The 23,899-nt window shown below is 49.0% G+C and overlaps 1 protein-coding gene across 1 annotated transcript in view; it reads right to left on the bottom strand.

Annotated features, from left to right (window-relative positions):
- LOC120843053 (fibrinogen-like protein 1) overlaps nucleotides 1–23,899 on the bottom strand; it is a 40,678-nt gene that overhangs the window by 3,916 nt on the left and 12,863 nt on the right. Inside the window, exon 3 of the mRNA XM_040214260.2 lies at nucleotides 39–144. Within this exon, the coding sequence (XP_040070194.1) occupies nucleotides 39–144 (106 nt within the window). The remainder of the gene's footprint in view (nucleotides 1–38; nucleotides 145–23,899) is intronic.

Here is a 23,899-nt window from a genome sequence, read left to right as displayed (position 1 = left end):
ATTTTCTAAGTGAATGCACAAGGATTGGTATAACTTGCCTATCCAGTATGAAGACGCGCCTCCGCGAAATCCTTCTTCATAGTCTTTTTCAGATTTCTCGAAGCCATTGCTCTCAAGTTCGTCCCAGGACCGACGTTGGATCACCTGGATGTCGATTGAGGAGTAAGCACGAAATCAAGCTTGTTTCTGACTTCTTTATGCTTATGCGAAGTAATGATATTTATACCCCAAAGTACCCGATCCTCTACCGCCTGGTTCGGGGAACCGCACAGACACGTTGAAGACGTCTGGCAAGGGCGGTCTTGGGGCCCGGGGCGCCCACCTTGACGTATTCATATTTTCCCGAGCGACATATTGCCGAAAGCGCAGCTAGCTGAGTAGGAAACGCCCCCGTGGCAGAATAAAGAAAAGAAAAACGCGCCCGTGGCAGAATGGTTATGGAGCTCGGCTCCCACGCAAAGAGCATAGGTTCGATGCCTGGGAGCGGACGTACCTTTTTGTTATTTCTGTAAATGTCGCGTTTTGGTGTATTCGAGAATTTGGTTACTTATTCGAGGTCGGATTATCCTACACAGTAAAAGTTTTTACACCCTTAAGGGTGTAGATCAGTTTCTCCCAGAGCTAACACCCTTGGGGTGTTCAGGCAAGCACCCTTTATAGTGGGTGCTTGCTCAGCACCCTTGGCGAAGGGTGCTTGGCATGGAATGGGCGCCCGCTGTGGTGGCCCAGTGGATGCTGGGCCACCCCAGCCAAGCCAGCGCCGGGAGAGTATCACGCGACGTTTTGGTTGTTCAAGGTCACATGATGCTCTCTTGAAGCTGGATTGGCCGGGATGGCTGGTAGATTCCGCCGCCCTCGGAGGAAAGGTGAAATGAAGTACAAGCCCAAGTGAAAATTTTATAAGAATGTGTCCAATACACATATCAGAACTTGTAAATTGTACAAAAATTATAAAAGGTATTCATATTCTTATATTATTGTTATATGAATTACAGCTTATGTTTACTTTTAGGCCCGCTTCAGACAGGGCAATTTCGCCCAGCAACTTGACGTCGCAACTCCAGCAACACGGGCCGCCCGCGTTCACACGCAGCAACCGAATTGCTCCGACTTGCCATCGTCATCATTAAATTTGATTCTTCTTTTACTATTTAGATGTCCAGCTACGCGGTAAAAAAGCGTTCTTATATCTTTGAACGGCGTTGAGAATACTAACTCATTTTTCTGAAACTGTTTATTTCCGAAAACGATCCATTCCAAACCAGAACTAAGTTTTTAGCTGTCATCATCACCACCACAGGGGTGTCACGTGAAAATATCGCGTCTCTGATTGGCTGCAGCCGCTTCAACCGTTTTCGAATTGCTCCGAGTTGCTCGCTTGTTCGAGCCGGACCCGATCTCAGCAATTCGTGTCGATCTAGGGAAAGTTAGGGAACAACCCGCCAGCAACCTTAAAATTGCTGGAAAAGTTGCCCCGTCTGAAGCGGGCCTTACAGTTTCCACTTAGGGGGATCGCAACTTGACCATATACGAGGCACGTGATAAAGAAATAATGAGTCACACTGAGCAGAACTCACCTCATGAAGAAGTATTACAAAAGAGCTCCTTGCAAGCCACATCATAACCCCGAGGGCAACTGGGTAGTGCTACGGCGTCCCCCTTTCTCGAACTCTAAGTGAGCAAGCAGTGGCCCCAAACATCGTACTGCACGGCTGAACCATTGCAAGCATCACGGGCTGCCACAAACGAAGCACGTGGAGCTTTTCTAGTTGGATAACACGTGACATGTTTTGTTTGTCTCAGAGGATTGCAGGAAACAAGCTTCGCTTATCACTTGTCCCCTTATGCGCATCAGTTTACTAATTGAAGGCATGGTAGAGGGGGTGGTCTAGCTTTGACTGAACCAGAGCAGTATTTCAGTAAGTGAAGCCCACTACATCAATGAGAATGTGTTAAATTTAACATTTATTGAACCGTAAGAGACAAATGAAAAATACAATGCATGCCATTCCATGACATAAAGAATGCTATCTGCAAACATTTAATGAAAAATATCACAGAATGAACTCGCACTTTACGTCAAAAAAGCGAATGTTTCAGAAGACGACGCTATCCTCTTGCTCATGTACAAGTAAAATTATAAAATTCTGGAAGACGACTATGGATGAGGAACTTGTACAGCTAAATATTAAAGCACCTCACCTACAGGAGGTCAGCATAAGCTATCACAGAAAGTGCCCGACGTTTGAAGTTAGAAAAAGAAACATACCTTTCATAAACCCTTCTATCATTCGTTCTGTAAGTAAAATAAAATTAACCTGATAATCCTGACGAAAAAAGTGCTTTATACACTTTCAAAACGGCTCACCAAAATATCTCTTCAACCACACACCTGTCTGCATACTTTGTTCAAAAATTTAATTACGACTGCCCTTCGAGTTGTGTCACTCAAGCCAAAAAAAAAAAATCCTCTCCAGAGCAACCGCGTGCTGAAGGCCTTGCGTTCGTACTGGATGCTGAACAGCCAATATACTGCCAACAACATGCACAGCCCCTCTCAGCATTAAAAACGGAGAACAAGCGCTCACGACCCACAACAAGGTGAAGAAAGTCTGCACCGTCCAGCTCTTGCTTGTTGTAGAGGACACATGGTGCCGGTGGAATGTTCTCGTCCTGCGTTAGGTAAAAGAAAAAAAGACAAATGCATTTTAATGTAGAAGGCCAAAACATGTTTGCTCTTATCAACTGCTATTATTTGCTGCAGTTAAGGCCATGAGCATCAGCCTCCACACAGGCATGGAGTGCTTATGTGTGAACAAGTAACCGGCGTCTGCAGCAATGTAAAACGAATGAAGAATTACAATCCGGATAACATCTCGACATGAAAGTATTGCGATATAATCTTAGGGACACTTTTGAGTATCTATTTCTGTACCAAGATGCATTTGGGAAATCTATTTGTATTTCAGTAGTGAAATACTTTTCCGATGTACATTATGATACGCTGCTAGACTGATGTATTTTGCTACATTTATTGCTGAGAATGAGCTGACAGGTTTGGAGATAAAAATATGGAATCCACGCCACAAATCCGACGCATCACTGGTTCATTTTCGCAATGAGTGATTTTTTTTGCTTTGCTATCAGATTTTGCTTCTACAGCGGCCGCTTTTCTTTTTGCAAACAGCGGCCTCCCTGTGAAAATTTGAGGTTATTGTTTGGATAAGAGGACACCAACAAATGCACAGATGAGAAGCAATATGTCCAAAAGGGTGAGAAAACAAAGAGCAGGGATGTTTGGGCAGACACGCTTTGTCAGGCGGTCTCATCGGTCGCCAGCGTTCTTTGGGTGCGATAATGGGTTCTTATCGGTATCAGCGAACATGGCCAAGGGAAGGCAAGTTTCAAGAACAAAACGGGACAAACACCAACAGAAGGCAGGGAGCTCAGGTGTTACAATATATGTCGGCCACGAACACACTTTTTTCACCTCGCCTCCCTACATTTAAGAACCGTATAGGGCTGCCGACTGACCATAATTGTACATGCTGATATTTGTCCCTTGGCTAGTGTTAATTTTGCTTTCTCCTCTACAATCAGCAAATAAAGATGAGGGTTGCAGAAAACAGCAAACATAATAATGTCTCGTATGTACCCGTAAAAAATAATTTTCATGAGCTACATTTTATGTACAGACACCAGCCATATTGCCGCGCGCAGGGCTGAGAAAGCAACGCTCGGTCACGGACCCCCAGAAAGTTCTCGCCTATTCATGTACCGCCCGTAACTTCTATCATTTATTCCTGCTTTTGTTTTCTAGAAAGTGCGTGTTCATTCTCGCCCCGATCACACGACGCTCGAGCCGCTTTCGCCGAATCTTCGAGATAGCAACGCACTCTAGATAAGAGGCCGCCCGCGACCTTGTCGAGGCAGTTTCGCTTCAGCGTACGACTCTGCTGCCACGCCGACTTCGACGCCCGCGACGCTCTATTATTATCTTTTGTACTCTTTTATTTTTGGCACAAGTTCGCCACGTTAAACGTTTATTTCTTCCTGTTTATTTGTTATTTTTGGTCACCACCCGTGACATTTTGGTGGAGGTGCGGGGTAACGCATGCCCCTGCCGCGTACCCCTCCGAGGGACCGCAGTGCAAGTCCGACGCCAAGCCCACGAAGAACCAACGAAGGCACTACCGAGATCCGGTTCAGTCGTCGCACCCAAGGCCTACACCCGGAATTCGGACTTCTGCCGCCCAGGACCAAGCAGCCAACGAAGCCGACGATGGCCAACCAGTCGCCGACCCCCGCCGCTCCTGCCGTCGTCTACCTGCCCGTCGCCCCTCGTACGCCGACTCCCTTCCACGGCGAGATCCATGAGGATGTCGAAGACTGGATCAAGCACTACGAGCGTGTGGCGCGGCACAACGGATGGACTGCGGAGCAGTGCCTCCAGAACCTCTACTTTTCGCTGGAGGGTACTGTGAGGTATTGGTTCGAGAATCACGAGGCTTCGCTTACGTCGTGGGACATCTGTGTAGCCGAGTTGCAGCGGACGTTCGCCACCCTACACCAACGGGAGAAGGCAGAAGATCTCCTCCGAATTCGAACGCAGGGCCCCGACGAAAGCGTCACAAGCTTCGTAGAAGATGTCCTCCGCCTGAGCGCCCGTGCCGACCCACGAGCTACAGACGACAAGAAGCTGCGGGTCCTCATGCGCGGGGTGAGAGACGACATCTTTGGAGGCCTCGTGCGCAACCCGCCGGGCACCGTCGAAGCCTTCGTCACCGAGGCGACAAACATCGAGCGCGCCCTCCAAGCGCGCGCTTCCCACTACCAGCGACATCCAAGTGTCGCTGCAACCGCGCTGCTTGGCGGTGAGAACGCTCCTGGTACGGACATCCGCGAAATTATCCGGGAGGTCGTCCGGGAGGAACTCCGCCAGTTGCTGCCAGCCGCAAGTCGACCAACGACGCTCTCCATTGCCGAGGCTGTGCGCGAGGAAGTACAACGGGCGCTCCAACCAGAGGTTCCCGTCACCACGGTGGCACCGGAGGAACCGACGTTGAGCTACGCTGCCGTAGCCCGACGACCGCCGCAAGCTCCCCGCCAAGCCGCGGCGCCACCCCGAAGAGACGCCCCAACGCCGCAGTATCCCCGACGACAGGAAGATCAGGCGCACGTTCACCCAGACCGACCTGCGCCGAGGAAGACAGACGTCCGGAGGACGGCCGACCGACGCCCGCTGTGTTACCACTGCGGGGAAGCTGACCATGTGTACCGCCGATGCCCATACCGACGACTCGGGCTGCGCGGATTCCACCCAAGCGACCCGCGCCCCAGGTATGGTGAACGCCCTCGGGAGATCGACGAGTATCTGCGACGACCCCAGTCCCCCGAGCCTGCGTCCCGCCGAGAGTTCCGATCGCCTTCACCACGACGTCCAGCTTCGCCGATGCACCGACCCCGACGTGAAAGCCTGTCGCCCCTCGCTCCACGCCGGGGAAACTAGGCGCGGCAACCCCTGGAGGTGGAGTTGCCGAAGACGACCGACGCCAAGATCCTCCACGAACGTCGGAGGGCCCCCACTCGAATGCTACCGGAGACCGAAACGACGCTCCTGAAACGGTGTCCAACAACCTAAACGTCATCATCGACGGCCACGACGCATCGGCACTGGTGGACACCGGAGCAGACTACTCAGTCTTGAGTGGGAGGCTCTCCCGCCACCTTCGAAAAGTCACGACGCCGTGGGATGGACCGCAGATACGAACCGCCGGAGGACACCTCATCACGCCTGTTGGAAGGTGCACCGCTCGCGTCGAAATTCACGGCGAGACGTGTCCTGTGAAATTCGTCATTCTACAAGACTGTTCCAGAGACGTCATTCTCGGCATGGACTTTTTGTTTGAATACGGCGCCGTCATCGACCTTGGAGAAAACAGATTGACGCTGCGGACACCTGTTCCGCCTTCAGAGAAACTCCAAACTGCGTCAGCCGCCGTCCGAGTCGCTGCCGACCACGTGAATCTGCCGCCGCGATCAAGTGTTGTCGTACCCGTCGTGACCGATGCAGCTACCCGTAGCGAAGTTCTTCTGGAAGGCAACCTCCAGTTGCTCCTGGGAAGAGGAATAGGCGTCGCACGAGGAGTAGCCGAACTTCAGGATGGCCGCACTGTGGTCCTCGTGACGAACTTCCGGAATGAAACGCAACACCTCACAAAAGGTGCAGCCGTTGGCCACGTCGAGGATCTCCGAAACTCCGCCGAAATCGCCGCCATTACTGATGAATCCTCGCCACCTCAGCAAGACGGTACGTCGCCAGCGCAACTCGACATCGACCCTAAGCTTCCGGACCCGAAACGACGGCAGCTGATTAACCTCCTCGCCGAATACCGTGACTGCTTTGCGACGTCGTCGAAGGTACGCCAAACAGCCGTTGCGAAGCACCGCATCATTACCGAGGACGACGCGCGCCCTGTGCATAGATCGCCGTACAGAGTCTCCGTTAAAGAAAGGGAGGTGATTCAGGAGCAAGTTCAAGAGATGCTGAACGACGACATAATCCAGCCATCAAGCAGTCCGTGGGCCTCTCCAGTCGTACTGGTTAAGAAGAAGGACGGAACGCTTCGGTTCTGCGTGGACTACCGGCAGCTGAACGCGGTGACGAAGAAAGACGTCTACCCACTCCCCCGAATCGACGACACGTTAGACCGGCTGCGCCACTCTCGATACTTCTCATCGATGGACCTGAAGAGCGGCTACTGGCAGATCGAAGTCGACGAACGGGACCGAGAGAAGACAGCTTTCGTCACGCCAGATGGGCTGTACGAATTCAAGGTGATGCCCTTCGGACTGTGCACGGCTCCAGCAACTTTCCAGCGCGTTATGGACACCGTACTGGCAGGGCTGAAGTGGCAGAGCTGTCTAGTCTACCTCGATGACGTCGTGGTGTTTTCCAGCGACTTCGACGAGCACTTGCGACGACTCCGAGCTGTTCTTCAAGCCATACGGACCGCTGGACTCACCCTCAAACCGTCAAAGTGTCGGTTCGCCTATGACGAACTGAAGTTTCTAGGTCACGTGGTTAGCAACGAAGGCGTGCGCCCAGACCCTGAGAAGACTCGCGCCGTCGCGTCATTTCCAGCGCCGACAGACAAAAAGGCCGTACGAAGATTCCTTGGACTTTGCGCCTACTATCGTCGCTTCGTTCGGGATTTCGCACGGATTTCCGCACCGCTCACAAACCTCACGAAGGACGCCGAGAGGTTCGAATGGGCCGAGGAACAGCAGCAGGCATTCGACGAGCTGAAGCGACGACTGCAGACGCCTCCTGTTCTTGGACATTTCGACCAGGATGCGGAAACCAAGATTCACACGGACGCAAGTAACGCAGGACTTGGCGCGGTACTAGTTCAAGTACAAGAAGGCACCGAACGAGTCATCGCCTACGCAAGTCGGACACTGTCCAAGGCAGAGAGAAATTACTCCACGACTGAGAAAGAATGCCTTACGGTCGTCTGGGCAATCACGAAGTTTCGTCCGTACGGAAGCCCGTTCCGCGTAGTCACGGACCACCACTCGCTCTGCTGGCTTGCGAACCTCAAGGACCCGTCAGGACGCCTCGCTCGATGGAGCCTCCGGCTACAAGAGTTCAACATGACTGTGGTTTACAAGTCAGGACGCAAGCACAGCGACGCTGACTGCCTGTCCAGGGCCCCTGTCGAAACACCTTCGGGCAGCAGCGACGACGATGATGACGAGTGCTTTCTAGGGGCAGTGAACACCGATGACATGGCACGACGTCAACGAGACGATCCGGAGCTGCGAGCCTTAATCGAGCACCTAGAAGGGCGCGGCGGTACCGTACCCCGTGTTTTCTCACGAGCCGTGTCGACCTTCGCCATTCGACAAGGTGTACTCTACAAAGAGAACTTCGGGGACAACAACTCGCCGTGGCTGCTGGTAATCCCGACCGACCTTCGAGGGGACATCTTTCAAGCATGTCACGACGACCCGACATCCGGACACCTTGGATACAGCCGGACACTGGCCCGTATTCGTGAAAAGTATTACTGGCCCAAGCTCCCCAAGACCGTCCACCTGTACACACGATCATGCCACAAGTGCCAGCGACGCAAGAAACCTCCGACGAGGCCGGCCGGACTCCTGCAGCCTATTTCCCCTCCAACTGCACCCTTCCAGCAGATCGGAATGGATCTACTTGGTCCTTTTCCGCCTTCGACGTCGGGGAACCGCTGGATCATGGTCGCCACAGATTATCTCACACGGTACGCCGAAACGAAAGCTCTTCCTTCGGGGACTGCTGTAGAAGTTGCCAAGTTTTTCATTGAGTCCATCGTCCTCCGGCACGGCGCTCCAGAAGTTCTGATTACAGATCGCGGATCATCGTTCATGGCACAACTGACCCAAGAAATCCTCCGACTCAGTCATACCAGCCATCGTCGTACAACTGCGTACCACCCGCAGACCAACGGGCTGACGGAGCGACTCAACAAGACAATCGCCGATATGATCTCTATGTACGTCGACGTAGAGCACAAGACGTGGGACGAGGTGCTGCCCTACGTCACGTTCGCCTACAATACGGCGGTTCAAGAGACCACTGGATTCACCCCTTTCCAGCTGGTACATGGTCGGAAGGTAACGACCATGCTGGACGCCATGCTGCCCCATCAGCCATCTGACAACGAGAGCGACGACGCCCAGGCGGTTGCTCAACGCGCCGAAGAAGTTCGCCAGCTCGCCCGACTCCTGATTCAAGACCAGCAACGCGTCGACGCCGGCCGCTACAACCTTCGTCGCAGGGACGTCCACTTCCAGCCCGGAGATAGGGTGTGGGTATGGACGCCCATCCGTCGCCGCGGCCTCAGTGAGAAATTGCTGAAGCGCTACTTTGGGCCCTACAAGATCATCCGACGCCTCGGCGATCTGAACTACGAAGTTCTATCCGACGGAACGCGCCCATCTGCAAGACGTCAGCCGCGACCCGAGGTGGTGCATGTCGTCCGGCTGAAGCCGTATTACGAACGATAGGACTCTCCACTCTCGTCGACGAGTGAAGTGTGGACTCTGAACTCCGGCTAGCAATTCTGCTGTCCTTTTGTTTTTTTGTTTTCCGTTTTTGTGCTGCATCGGGACGATGCACTTTTAAAGGGGGGGATAATGCCGCGCGCAGGGCTGAGAAAGCAATGCTCGGTCACGGACCCCCAGAAAGTTCTCGTCTATTCATGTACCGCCCGTAACTTCTATCATTTATTCCTGCTTTTGTTTTCTAGAAAGTGCGTGTTCATTCTCGCCCCGATCACACGACGCTCGAGCCGCTTTCGCCGAATCTTCGAGATAGCGACGCACTCTAGATAAGAGGCCGCCCGCGACCTTGTCGAGGCAGTTTCGCTTCAGCGTACGACTCTGCTGCCACGCCGACTTCGACGCCCGCGACGCTCTAGTATTATCTTTTGTACTCTTTTATTTTTGGCACAAGTTCGCCACATTAAACGTTTATTTCTTCCTGTTTATTTGTTATTTTTGGTCACCACCCGTGACAATATGAGCTCCCCCGTCCGAACACCAACCGGTGCAGCGAAAATCCAGCATGCAGCGCGTCAAGCGTGGCAAGGTTGACGGCTGTGATTTTCAACGGTGGAGGGGGTGATTGCACAGAAACAGGTGCTCGTGATAATATATTTCTACAGCTCCCTATGAGACATTGTTGTGTTTGCACCTTGCTGTACCCCTCAAATTCGTGACAGACGAAGGTGTTCTGAAAAAATATACAATGAGCTGTAATATTGTTGAAATTTGGGCTAGTTGGTGAAACATGTTTACGGGTAAAACAGCACGAACAAGGACATTCTACAGAGAAGATGTACGTAGACGGAGCGCTGACTGTCAACTGTTCATTTTTAAAGAAACGCCCAACGGCGTGGTCACACCAAACAAAAATTATACCACGACACATGATCGTCACAAGTTAAAACCCCTCAAAAATGCCAACTCACAATCACAAAGATCTATCGAAGGCACGCTGACACAGTTGTCTTTGAACTTGGAATCGTAAAAGGCCTCAGTTATCTCTCTAGTTCGTTGCTGACTGTGTCTTCCCAGGACCGCGGTATCTTCCAAAACCGCAGAACAACCACATCTGTCGCAGTGAACCGCCATATTCCCTGACGGAGATGCCGTAATCGAACACGCGTGTCCACATAATCTATCATTAATGCAGCGACCAGTCTGGCCGATGTAACTTTTTTATAAGTCAGGGGATTACTTGTTTTTATGCTTCTTATCATATGCGGCCCTGACAACCGATCCCCTCTCCACCCTCACACACAAACGTCCCAGCTTGGCCGGTGCTGAGAAAACGACAGGACCATCGTCGCGTTGCGCTACTTTCTTTAACCTATGAGCCACCTTATGGATTTCTGCGTAGAATTCCTACCCATAACTACCTCCGGGTTTCTCACCCTCCTCAAGAGGCACCCAGCCACACCTACCAGGAAATTGCCAGGATAGCCGCCCTCCAAACGTTTGTTATGGGTAGGAAGTCTACCCAGAAACCGGTGGTGGTGCCTATATCCATAAGGTGGCACATAGGTTAAAGAAAGCGCAACGCCACAATCTTCCGGTTGTTTTCTCAGCACCGCCTAAGCTGAGATGTTTATGTGTGAGGGTGGAGAGGGGACCGGTTGTCAGGGCCGCACGTGATAAGAAGCATGAAAACAAGTTTGTCCCTTGCGGGGGTGTGTGTGTGTGTGTGGGGGGGGGGGGGGGGGGGTCTACAGTAATTCCCTGACTTGCAAAAAAGTTTACATCGGCCAGACCGGTCGCTGCATTAATGATAGATTATGTGAAGACGCGTGTTCGATTAGGGCACCTCCGTCAGGGAATATGGCGGTTCACTGTGACAGATGTGGTTATTCTCCGGTTTTGGAAGATACCACGGTCCCGGGAAGACACAGTCACCAACGATAACGGAGGCCTTTTACATTTCCAAGTTCAAAGACAGCTGTGTCAGCGTGCCTTCGATAGATCTTTATGATTGTGAGTTGGCATTTTTGAGGGACTTTAACTTGTGACGATCATGTGACGGTCATGTGTCGTGATGTAATTGTTGTTTGGTCCGACCACGCCGTTGGGCATTTCTTTAAAATAAACAGTTGAAAGTCAGCGCTCTGTCTGTGTACATCTTCTCTGTCCTGTGTCCTTGTTCGCACTGTTTAAACCGTAAACATATAATGATCTGTCTGCGCCAAGAGAAGAGCAATTTCGGTGGCCCAAAAAGTGACCTGCGGCTGCTGGATGACTTGATGTAAACGGACCCAGAATTCGCAAGCTTGTAGAGAGGTGCAGAAACAATGTGATATCAAACTGAAAAGTTAATCATCTCAAATCATTATCCAATTTAAGCCCAAATTCTATGATTCGCAAATGCCTATTATTTTCAGTACGAAGCCAAAGACAAACCAAGTAGAAGTCCGTTAAATTTATTGCCGAATAGAATATATTTTGAGTACAAAACTGGATGCTTTGCTTATGTTCGAAAGGTTGCGATAGAAAATGCAATACTTTAATTGGGTGAAAAGCAAAGCTTTGTAACAATTATGTGCATGATTACATTCTACAAGTCGTTTTACATGTAGACAGCATTCAATTTGAAATCTAACAGAATTTTTAAAAAAAGGCCGTGAAAGTTATGTCAATGTCTTCTTCACTGTGTGTTCGTGGGACTCGGCGGACATTAGTAAAGGGGATAACCGTCACAGTATGCTGACTAATTGACCGAAATCTGTTAGCTTTGTAATTAATGGCTTTATGGGCCACGTTGCAACTGCAGTGTTAAAAGTCAGTCAATATTAAAGGCTATCCCGATTTAAACAATTCACAAAAAGTCAAGCGGCTTCGAGATATTCATTGTCCAACTTTTGCGTTTTTAATGTCAGATGCAGAAACCGAGCTCAGTTTGAGCTCAAGAATTGGTGCCTTTAATGGTGGGTAGAAGAATGACCGTCCTACCAGGCACGTCGTCACTATCTCGACAGTGTGTCCTTGGTGGATGCATCAGCGTCATACTTCCAAGATAGTGGAGGTGCGTTCGAAGCCACGCCATCCTCCTGAGCTCTTCTGAGCGCAAGGTTTTAGAATTCGGTGACGAAAAGGCAGATTTTTAGCATTAAATATCTCGAAACTTGTTGCCATTCGCAAATTGTGTCAATCGATTGAGTCTTTAATATTCACTGCCTTTGAAACTAGAATTGAAACATGCCCCATAAAATTATTAATTAAAAATATGAAGACATTTTGGTATATTAGTTATGATTAACATATTGTGACGGTTATCCGCTTGTCTGATGTCCTCCGAGCCCCATAAACACACAGTGAAGGTCGCATCCAAGTACCAATCACGCTGTTTTAAAATTTTGTTCCAATCAAAATATAAAGTTTTGTATATATGTATATATAAATACCGGGTGCATGTGCATGCAGCCGGGCATCACACTACTATAGAGATCCGCCTTTTTCCTTACGTAAAACTGGATCAAGCTGGACAAGGCCAGTTTTACATTAACCTCCAGCACGGCATGTACCAAGGACTGCCAGAAAAGATTGCTCGCCTCATAAAACACTCTGTACGGCTTGAAGAGAGTGGCTTGCAGTCTGTGACGCTTAGGTATACCCACTTGGTTCAGCTGGGACCTGGAATTAATTTTGATACAGCTTGCCAAATACCACAAAGTAACAAAGAGAAAGCCAGTAATATATAAGCCTACAGCACGACAGGTCCCAAGGACTGCTAGAAATTCTCGCTCACCTCATAGAACACTTCATGCGACAAAACCCTGCATTAACGACCGATTGAACTTAGTATAAATGTTGCAGAAAAATAAGGATCTGTATTCAGCTGCATCAAAACACGTGATCTAATGTAATAATTCTGTGTTCTTATAGAACACTACGGAAATAATTTTGACTAAACAGGATGACCACAACTTAAGTATATACTGAAAGAATCAATAACAATGATGAAACCTAGGAATCTGCTGAATGCCTTCCCTGTGTTTCGCCATCGAGTGGAAAACGTTTCTTGGCCTATATTTATTTTAGAAACAGGCATGATATCCGTATGTATTTTTTTAATCTTAATGTTCCGCATGATATTTTCTATATTCTAGGTTGAACGCTCAAGGGCATTCTCTGTTGTTTGTTTAATCAAATTTACCCAGATGTTAGTAAGTTGCTTCTATGCGTTTACTGTCCTTGGGTATACTAGTGGTTGTCAACAGTATAACACTGTGAGGTCCAGGAAGAAATTCCCTTTGTAGAGGGGTGGTAAACAGAAGAGTAATTGTAAAGAGCGATTTCATGTCTTCCCCTCCGTTTCCTCTTTTGGGTCGCCTATTCCTTTTTTGTATATTAAAACTCAGCTCTGTTTAGCACTTTTCTGCGTTTGTGTCATCCTTCAGAGAACCAGTCTTAAATACATTTTTCGTGTTTAGCCTGTATAGCTAGCTTGGACCCTCGTTTTTGTTTCTGCTCATTAATCAATGACTGTAGGATTCAACTGTAAGCACAGTGTTCATGCATACAAATAAATAGCCGCATACTTTTGTTGACTAGGGGTGCTAATAATTGGACCAGTTGGTAGCCAATAATTAAAAAGAAATCATGAAGAATATGGAAACAGAGGACACGAACGGAACACAGCACTGTGTTGATCTCCTCCTTGTCCGTGCGATTCACACTCCGTGTTCCTAATAATACATTTTTTTAAATATTTTCTGCTTGGTATCATCTGTATAGGGGTTCACTGAACGACTGACCTGCCATTGCATTCACTTTAGGGCAGCTCCCCCTTCCTCATGGTGCCATCGTTGAGGAAGTGCTTGACGGGCGTCACTGCCACTCTTGTGGTGCATTTCCCTAGGCTCCCGTAGGTTCCAAGCTGCTAGCCAAACTGAGTCAGCCCTGCCAGTCCTGCAGGAAATGTCAATTCCACTCAATTAGACGTAGACACCCACATTTTGCGTGTAGCTGAAAGAAGCTCTAACAGAAAGGAAACAATATGACTGGCCCTTTTGGAATGCATTCTTTTCTTTCGCTGAGAATATACATACAAGTCATACGCTATTGTACATGCAGTGGTGCGGCTTAATTTATGAAGAGCACGTTTTTATATAACGTCGAGCTTTTTAAGAAAAGATTCAATATAATAGGTCGGACATAAATGGCTGCTATGAACTGTCTTATGCATTTACAAATCATCTGATATCATAAAAAAAACAATAGAGCAGGGTACGGCTGTACTGCATCAATTACAAATTTGTAACCAATTAATAGCTGGCATTTATTTATTTATTTATTACTATTGGCTATCAAACTTTGACAGAAAAAATATCCGGGCGAGTTGGCACGGTGGTAGTCTTTCAACTCGATCGAATATTCAGGTTTGACATTAGCGTTTCAGTTAATTTTTTTCCACCTTTTTCATGCTTTTTCTAGCTGCTCTGCTTTTTGTGAGGGCTTTCGCCACCACTCTACTCTGTTTCATACATAGCGTGCAACGCTGTCAAAGGTACAGAAATGGTGCGCATAAAAAACAGAAAAAAATGTGTTACTCCACGCGTTTCGTGGACGAGTGGTACAAGGCGCTGCTCTGGCGATACCGACGTCTCGGTAGCGGTGGTTCAAACCCACTTAACGCGCAAAATTTTTTTTTTTCGTTTTTAGACATACCTTTTATGGAAGATTGTGCGCATTGCCAAACTGCATATTTCAATTCCTCCTTTCTTCTTGCTTTTTTATTTATAGATCGCCGAGAGGCCCCATTTCTACCATCTGCTCTGCCGCTTTGCAAGTGTTATTTGCCTCCAGCTCCGAGTTATATTTTTCATTCGTGCAGCGTGGAATGAGGAATCGCACTGATAGCAGCCTTGTCCCAAAATTTATCTTAAGACGTTACTCGACAATAGTTGTGGCCTCTACAATCAGAATGCAATTAAATGCAAAGGTGCCAGCGCGCTTGTCCTTCGTCCCTCTTGTTCCCCTTCTCCGTGGATTATTTTCGTTGACTTGTACAGTTTATTTTGAAATAGCAGTCAAGGGTAGGAATCTCCCTCTCGGGGTACTTGCGATGCACCTTCAGGCGAATGGTATTGTATGTAAACTCGTCATGCTTGACGGTCCCCGTGTTCGAAACTTCTACGTTGCGAGGTCTTTGCTTCGGGGACGCCACCTTGCCAGATAGACGCTGCGCCTTGCACTTCGCGACAGTACGGGCGCACACTCCGGTGTTGTTACTGACCGTCGCCAGGACTTCACGACCGATCCAGGAAAGGCGTTCTTGTACTCGCGTACGCGTTGGTGATCACCTGCTTGCACTCTTTCGAGATCTTCGCACAACGAATCTCCGAAAATATCCGAGCAGGAGAGGTACTTGAGCTTGCTGCATAAGACGCCATCTTCTCAAAACCAGCCAGTGCCACACAACCCGAAAACCCGCAGCGGCTGCCGCACGGACTAAAGCAATTTAAAATAGTTTACATTATTTTTTTTTATTGAAGAATATTTGCGCTCTGTCGAAATTATAACGCCACCTATCAGTTACTAGCTCCGAAAAAACACATTTTTCAACTTTTATTTATATATATATATATATATTTTTTTTTTTTTTTTTTTTTTTTTTTTTTTTTTGCAGGGGACGCACTATTTTATGGGGCGAACGTAGACACGGTCGGCGATGCAAAGCGCTGCGCTAGCTTTGAGTGCGTTGCAGGCTATGTATGAAACGGAGTATAAAAAACGTAACATTCAAATTTTCTTTTTTTTACATTACACTATTGTGAACTTTGAAAGTGTGCCGGTTCGGCGAACGCGAAGAGACCGCACGTCTCCACGGCACAGGCATTAACTTAGGCAAAAAAATCATGCTGCTCGCTCTTGTAAAGTTTTTCTCGCTCCCGCGCTATGAAACAAATCGGTGGCGAGCGGCTGTTGGGACAAGACGTCAGAACTAGTATGACCTGTGATTAACACTTTGGGACGGTGATTGAATGCTTGAACGTCCATCAGACGGCACTTGAACGCTCCGCAAAAGCGTCGTCGGAGGAGCGTCGTTGGACGGCGCCCAGAACGTGCCCACGGTTCCGCCGCATGGGAATCCTTCTCGCACTGCGGAGCGAGACACAGGCTTGTAAGAAGATACGCTCTACAGCGGGGCTTGGGTTGCCGGCTGGACGCCGCGAAGCGGCGTGTACTGGTTAACTTTTCTAAATAGCAGCCGCATACTGTCGCCGCGAAGCGGCGTGAACGCAGGCGCGGGGCTGTGTTAACGAGCTCCCCAGTGATACACGCGCAGTTCGAAAAAGGGTGGCCCGGGCGGCATGAGCTCTCCGCGTAGTGCGTATAGCAATTTCCGGCCAAAGTGCACTACGTAGTGCATATAGCATCGCTCTAGTTAAAATGAAGCATAGCTTAGAAAGCACACGGTACACGACAAGGTTTGAAACAGCAGCCCACTTCGCAGAAACAAAGAAAGTTGCTTACCGGCGTTTGCACGAGTCGTCCATGCTGTCCTGAACTTACGGGCGTTGGCAAGACGCAGCGTCTCACAGCTCTCAGTCATTGCTAGCTATTCTTGGACACCGTATTCATAAGGAAGATATTTAAAATATCCGCTAAAACGTCTATAACGTAAAAAGGAAAGAGATTCCCGAAGCCTCTGAAACTCCAACGGCCATGAAGTTCGGCAACTCAACGAAAGCTGATTGCATTAGCAATGGTCTTGCGCAGTCTTCAAGAGTCTCTTTTCCTTTTTATTTATTTATTTATTTTTTGAACGATACTAAGCAAATTATTATTATATTAGTAACAATAAGAATTTCACTACAATAATAATGTAAAACATTACAAAAAGTGAGTAAATCTTGGGTTTTCTTTAAACGTTAGGTTGTTTCTTTTGTGTAAACCGAAACCGAAACTAGCTCAAGCAACGTTTCCTTCGCCGTATTGGTTGGCGTGTGTGTGCGTGTTTGTACGCGCGAGTGTGGATGCGTCCGCGCGCATGTGTGTGTGCGTCTCTGTTTGTGCGTGCGTGCGCGCCTGCGCGCGGGCGTGCGTTTGCGCGTGTGCATCCGTGCGTAGGTGCAAGCGCGCGTGTATGTGTGTGACTGCGAGCGCGCAAGCGTCTGTCTGTGCGTTCTATTGCGCTGCGCCAGCAAGAAGACCAATTGGATGTCCCTGGACACTGTTAAAACACTAACTTATTGATTATTATTATTCTTATTGTTGTTATTGAAACATAGCCCTGAGACTTTAGACACAGGGCCATAGGATTTCCTATAGGTGGGTAGAGAAAATGTATTGGTTCCCAGTCTTTAGAGTCGGAATCATCGAATTTTCTATAGACGAGAAAATAAAATTGATTGGTTCCCAGTCTTCAGACACAGGGCCCTAAACTTTTCTATAGCTGGCTGTAACTGTATTTATAAATTTCTAAGGCCGACCTTGTAAAGATACAGGGGGTGATAGCCTGCCATTGAAGTTTCCATAGACGACCATAGACCATTTTTGTGTGGGATGTCTCGGACTGGTTTATAATGGGTTTTTCCTCTTTATTCGTGTGAGTTCTTGTGCATCTCATCATATTCTCAAATGAATAGTTTACCCAGGTTGACATGGTCATGTGACAGGTTTTAGCGGCATGTCATGGATATTTGTCAAACATTTTCACTATATTTTGATTGAATGTTGTCAGATATAAACTCGAGACTAACTGATTTTCTTACTGTACACTTCCATATATAAATATTTGTAAAAAATGCTAGTATTGAGCATTTCACCCTAGTTTCCAATTTCTGAGCATGGAGTGATTCGTAAGAAAATTAAATATGAACTCATATATAAAATCTTCTTTGCAAACATAAAAATTGTATGCAAAAGAGACGCTTTATTATCAGCTATTTGCATGAATTACAACTGCCATTATAAAAATTAGACTGCTAACAACTGTTATGATTATAATGCAATTAAATGCAAAGGTGCAAGCGAGCTGGACAGTAATGATGAAAATAATCCCTGGAGAAGGGGAACAAGGGGTCAAAGGACAAACCAGTTACCTAGCTGTGTTTGGAGATTTATGTTTGTCCTTTGTCCCCCTTGTTCCCCTTCTCCAGGGATTATTTTCATCATAACAACTGTTGCCTTTCAAGAAGAAATCTTACCTGTACATTATGGACAGAGCCATATATAAGCTTTCCAAAACCATTTCATATTATTTATTTAGCACCCTCTTTTAGACCCTTCTCACAACCTTCACTAAATGTAGGATGTAACACAAAACAGCACCCCTTTCGGTAAAATTATGAGGGTGTATACCTAGATTTTAGGGTGTGAAAAGGGTGTAGCCGAGGGTTAAGTTGCTAAACCACCCCTTTTACACCCTTAAAGGTGTAAAAACTTTTACTGTGTACGCACCGAAACTTCTACACCGATGGTTCTAGGAGACAACGCGTGTATACGCAAGGGGATCCGCGTGGTGACCAGGGTCAGTGTTTCTCCGGCGTTCGATACAGCTGCTACGCCGCCTTCGATGCCCGCGACGCCTATACCTCTATTTTTTCTTTGTTGTTTGGGGGAGGGTGGGGGGGGGGGGGGGGGGAAGGGGGGGGCACAAGTTGGCCCCTTAATAAAGGTTTAGTTTTTCCAGTTACTCGCCGCTTCATCGTTTGTCACTCGTGACATTTTAACGGAGGTGCTGGTAACGCGCCCCTGAATTGTTCCCCTCCGAGGCCGCGCAGTGCAAGCCCAGTCCCCGACTCAAGAAGACCGACGGTGGAAATGACCGTGGCCAGGGAAAGCCGCAGTGTTCAAAGTTTTTCCCCGGAATTTGGTCAACTGTTGAAGAAGACCGACCAGTCGACGAATCCGACGATGAGCAACCAATCGTCCCGAACCCCTGCCGCCGCCCCCGTCGTCTACCTGCCCGTTGCCCCTCGGACAGCTGTTTCGTTCCGCGGTGATATTCGTGAAGACGTTGACGACTGGATCCAGCTGTACGAACGAGTGGCTCGTCATAATGGATGGAAGCCGGACCAGTGCCAGCAGAACAGATATTTTTCTCTTGAGGGAACGGCGCGACACCGATACGAAAACCACAAAACGACGATCACTTTTTGAGAGCTGCTCAAAGGGAGTCTCCGACGGACATTTTCAAATCAACATCCATGGGAGAGTGCCGAATAGCTGCTGCGCTCAAAACCTCGAGGCTCGAATGAGACAGTCACTAGCCTCGTAGAAGAGGCCCTGCGCCTGAGTTTCTGCGTCCACCCTCAGGCCACAGAAGCAAAGAAGCTACAAGTCCTAAAGTATAAATCACATGTAAGCGATTTGGCAAGCGACGAGACAAGCGACGGCAACCCGCTCCGCTGTCACTCGGTAAGTAGCGCGACGAGGCGAACCGCATGAAAGCGACGGGAACAAGCGACGAAGGCGACGAGCGAAGTTTTCGAGAAGTTCAAAAACCGAGCGACGCGACGAACGACAGTGAGAAATCTTCGTCGCTCGTCGCTGACTCTCGTCGCTGTCGCCGTCGCTCCTATCGTCGATCGGTAAATCGCTTACATGCAGTTCAGCCTTAATGCGCGGCGTAAGGGTCGACATCTTCAGGGGCCTCGTCCGTAACCCCACGACGACGGCTGATAGGGTTGTCACCGAGGCAACCAACATTCAGCGAGCACTGGCGGCCCGAGCCCGCCATTCCCACTGACACGGCGACGCCTCAACCCTCGTACTGCCGCACGCTGAGCTCAGCACTCAAGAGCTAACACCAACAACTTCATCTGCAGCTGAACCACGCGTGACGCTGCGGCAGCAAGAACACTGGACCGGCATTCCTGTTCGCACCTCAGCGCGGTTGAGGCAACCATCCCGTCATCTGGGATTAGTCACGAACATTAAGCAGATCCCGCGATTCCTCAAGCCCGGCATTCCTTCTCGCTCAGTAAAGAAAGGGGGTGTATCGGGATATGCCAGCGCGAGATGTACATTGACTAGTAGGAGAAGACGATAAAGTTATATTCCACTGCTCGCCAAGATGGTCTCGATTAGTTGTTTCTGATACACGTATGATCACCGCCGGAAGGAGTCTGCTGACTAATTAAGCTAGAGTGAGTATGACTCACCACTAGTGGTCGTCTGCGGACTAAGTTTCATGCTGAACTATATAGGGCTCGCCCCCAGAGGCCCCCTGCGTACAAAGTATGTCGGCCTAGGTATCACTCGCCGCGGACAGTCACTTGCTAATGCAGGCAATCGTCAGCGACGAGCCAGACCTAGTCCGGCTGCTTGCGCTCTAATTCCCCTCATTGTTTCTGACGCCGTACCAAGACGTCGGACTGCGGATCACATTGTCCGAAGTTCGTTTCCTACTAAGTCCTGTGCATTTCATTGTTGGCGATTAATTGTTCCTAGTTTTGTATATGTATAACTTATGATTACTACAAAGTGAGCCCTCTGTATTTTTTGGATGCGTAGGTCTTGCTGATATGATTTATGAATAATTTATATTGCCTTGACCTGCGTTTAATGTTCTTTCTTCAAACTCGAAAGTTACACTTTTCGCGTGAAATGCAGCCCATAAACGCATCCTCTGTTAAAAATTACAGTCTAATGTGGCGATCATACACAACTCTTGCAAAGCCTGATTGCCTGGACTCTAACCTAAGCGTTTGATGAACTTCTAGGGAGTTCCTCACGGTAGAAGAAAAATATAACCTTGTTAAAACTAGCGAGCTAAATAGGCGCAGTATTCTAAGGTAACTGTATAATACACGAGTGGCACGTGGAATTTTACCTAGTAAACGTACAACAATTTTCAACGCGCGTATCAACAAAACTGGTACGAATTCATAATGAGACAAAGAGTCCGTAAACTGTGAGGAAGACAACGAGGGAACAAGGGAGATTGAAATCACGAGACGGGCCTTGTACAGTATGGCGGACGGAGTTATGCCCCCTCACCCTTATTTCTAATGTCTTGTAAATAAACACTTTATTCGTGTAAACAACATGGTGTAAGAAGCGAAGAAACCTAAGGCCAGCCAGTTCCAAGTGTGAGTAGCTCTAAGCAGTGAAAGCGAGTGACAACTCTCAAACGGTGCGGACTCCTTAGATCACACAGTCATTGAACGGGAATCCAACTTTGACGATTCCAACGTCGGGAGGAGTCCTCGCCAGCCTGCTACCACCCCCTAGGCCACTCGACATGTCTCCCGACTTTGAAGAGTCGTAAAAACCTGGTGGGGATGAGTTAAACTTGTTTTCAACCGCCACTGGACTCAAGTCACAAGACGCCGAGGTGCAGGCCGCAACATCTCTCGTGACCGTCGGAGAAGACGCAGGACGGGTTTACAAAACTTTCAGGTTTGAGAACCCAGGGGACGAGATGCGTGTCGAAAAGCTCGTGGAGCTGTTCGAGAGGCATTGCAAGACAGCAAACAACGTCAGCTACAGGAATTTCGTGTTTGGAACACGGAACCAGCGAGACAGTAAACGGTTCAACGACGGGCTTACCGACCTACGTACACTCGCAACCCAATGTAAGTTTGGCGAGATACACTTCCGCATGTTACGGAGTCGGATCATCCTCGAAATGATCAACAAGCGACTACAACAGTGCATAATTACAGAAGACCCAACGCTGGATTAAGTGATTAAATATATAGAACCCAAGAACGCGAAGCCCAGAAGTTCAAATATATTCAAGCTCGTGCGACACCCACCGTGGTACATGGATTACATTTGGAAGCATGCTCTCAGTATGGATACCTTAAACACACAAGCGAAGTTTGCCCAGGAAAGGATGCGAAATGCTAGCTGTGGTCGGAAACTATACTTTGCACGTGCGTGTCGCACACCACTCAAGTCAACCAACGCAGAAGGTACGCCACGAAGAAATGTACGCCAAGTAGAGCGGTGCAAGACACCCGATCTCGACTCGGACGATGAAACTTCGTCTGCAGGGTACACAATAGTGACGCTGACGAAGAGTTCTTGAGCACAGGTGTTAATATCGCAAGGAAGCAATTCGACTGCAGCATCAACACTGGAGCGAACTGTTCTGTCATGTCTGCGATGCAACTTACACGTGTCACGACTCAGAAGCCGCAAGTTCTCACTACTAGAACTGGCGTATTTTTTTTGGACACATCAGCAAAGCAGAAGGCCGCATCATCCTGTCAGTCCCAAACGGTAACAGGAGTACCGAAGTGAAATTCTACATCGTCCAACGGGGAGTACCCACCAGGATTAGTGATACCATTACGGAAAAACTGATCTTGATCAAGTGTGTGGCATCTGGTGGAAAAGTGCTGCAGCCAGGTGGTGAGACATGTGGGCGGTTCTTTAACGCCCCTTCCTCGGGTGGACACGTCACACGCTCTGGGTTAACTGTTTATTAACCCAACGTAATGCTTACTAGGCAAGCCTCACGTCAATGTCCGGGTAGTCGGCGGGCAGCGCGCAAACGTCGTCATAGGTCGGCTTCCCGATGGTCTAGAGGCGCGCAAACGTCGTCCATGGGAAGCTGTGGTTCCGGGCAAGTGCCCGCGTTGGTTTCGACGCGGCACAGCAGCATCAAGGGGCTCCGGGAAGGTCCCCGGCTTGCAGCGGCAATCCAGGCCCCGCAGTCTAGAAGCCAGGGAGTCGTCTTCCACGGGGGGGCCGCAGCTCCGGGCAGGTCGCCGGCTAGCGGCGGCAATCAAAGCCCCGCGCTCAAGAAGCCAGGCAGCCGTCCTCGTTCGTCCCGCACATCCGAGAGCCGTAACAGCCGTCTCTTCGTCCCTTTTCTAGCCTCGTCATCCTCAGGCAGCGCCGCTGTGGGCACGAGATTGTCCACCTCGGCGACGCCCCTTCGATGCTATCTCCACATGGCGTCAGCAGCGCACGATGTGGTGGGGAGGAACACGATGGGTTCCCACAAACAACGTGAAGATATGTTTCATGGACAGGGAGAAAAAAGCTCGAGGTACACCTAAGCACTTCTTATGAGTTGTGAATGTGAAAGCATGCGTGCCGTTCTTCTGCTCCCGTGTTTCATTTGCGGCATATTTGCGTCGGCCCTGCGCGTGCTCTTCCAGCTCTCCTCGCCCTCGTGTTACAGGCACGCTCGCGGCGCAGACACGCAGCGCCATGGGGCGGCGATCGTGGAAACTGACGCATGCAGCGGCCAATGTAAGCGTCGTCGACGTGTGCCAGCGAATGGGATCGAAGGCGACATCCATCAGCTTTACTTCATTCGTTTGTGATCGGTGAAACTAGGTGCCGCTGTCTAGGTTTTTCGCGTGGTTTCATAGCTGTGTGATGGCTTCACTTGAAGAAAGGATTTAAGGTGCCGTTTTCGCGCTTCAAACTGATGACGTCAGCTCGCTCCACGGGACAGTTAATGTTTTTGCATTAATAAAAGCCGTCAAATACTACATGCAACTCAAGCCAGATGCGCAAGGCGTGATCCAGCAACCACGTGTAGTCCCGGTCGACGTCAGGAACAAGCTCAAGAGACATTTGGAAGATCTTGTGCAACAAAAAGTGGTTGAGCCAGTAACGAACCAACGGTGTGGGTTCACCCTGTCTTGGTTCTACAAAAGAAAGACAAACTCCGACTCTGCCTTGATTCTCAAGAGCGCAACAAGGTGCTCATTCGGGAGACCTACTGTATGCCTGGTTTAGAGGACATTGCCACATGATTGGAAGAAGCCGAGTACTTCTCGACGCTAGACGCAGCTACAGGATGTTGGCAACTCAAGTCCGAGACTCCCAGCTCGCACTTGTGTACGTTTGCGACACCATTTGGGAGGTACAGATCCCTGCGAACGCCTTTTGGCATTTC

The sequence above is a fragment of the Ixodes scapularis genome, unplaced genomic scaffold (genome assembly GCF_016920785.2).
Source record: "Ixodes scapularis isolate PalLabHiFi unplaced genomic scaffold, ASM1692078v2 PGA_scaffold13__105_contigs__length_92229423, whole genome shotgun sequence".
Lineage (NCBI taxonomy): Eukaryota > Metazoa > Arthropoda > Arachnida > Ixodida > Ixodidae > Ixodes > Ixodes scapularis.
The sequence above is the reverse complement of the archived record's forward strand: the minus strand, read 5'-3'. Positions and strand labels throughout refer to the sequence as shown.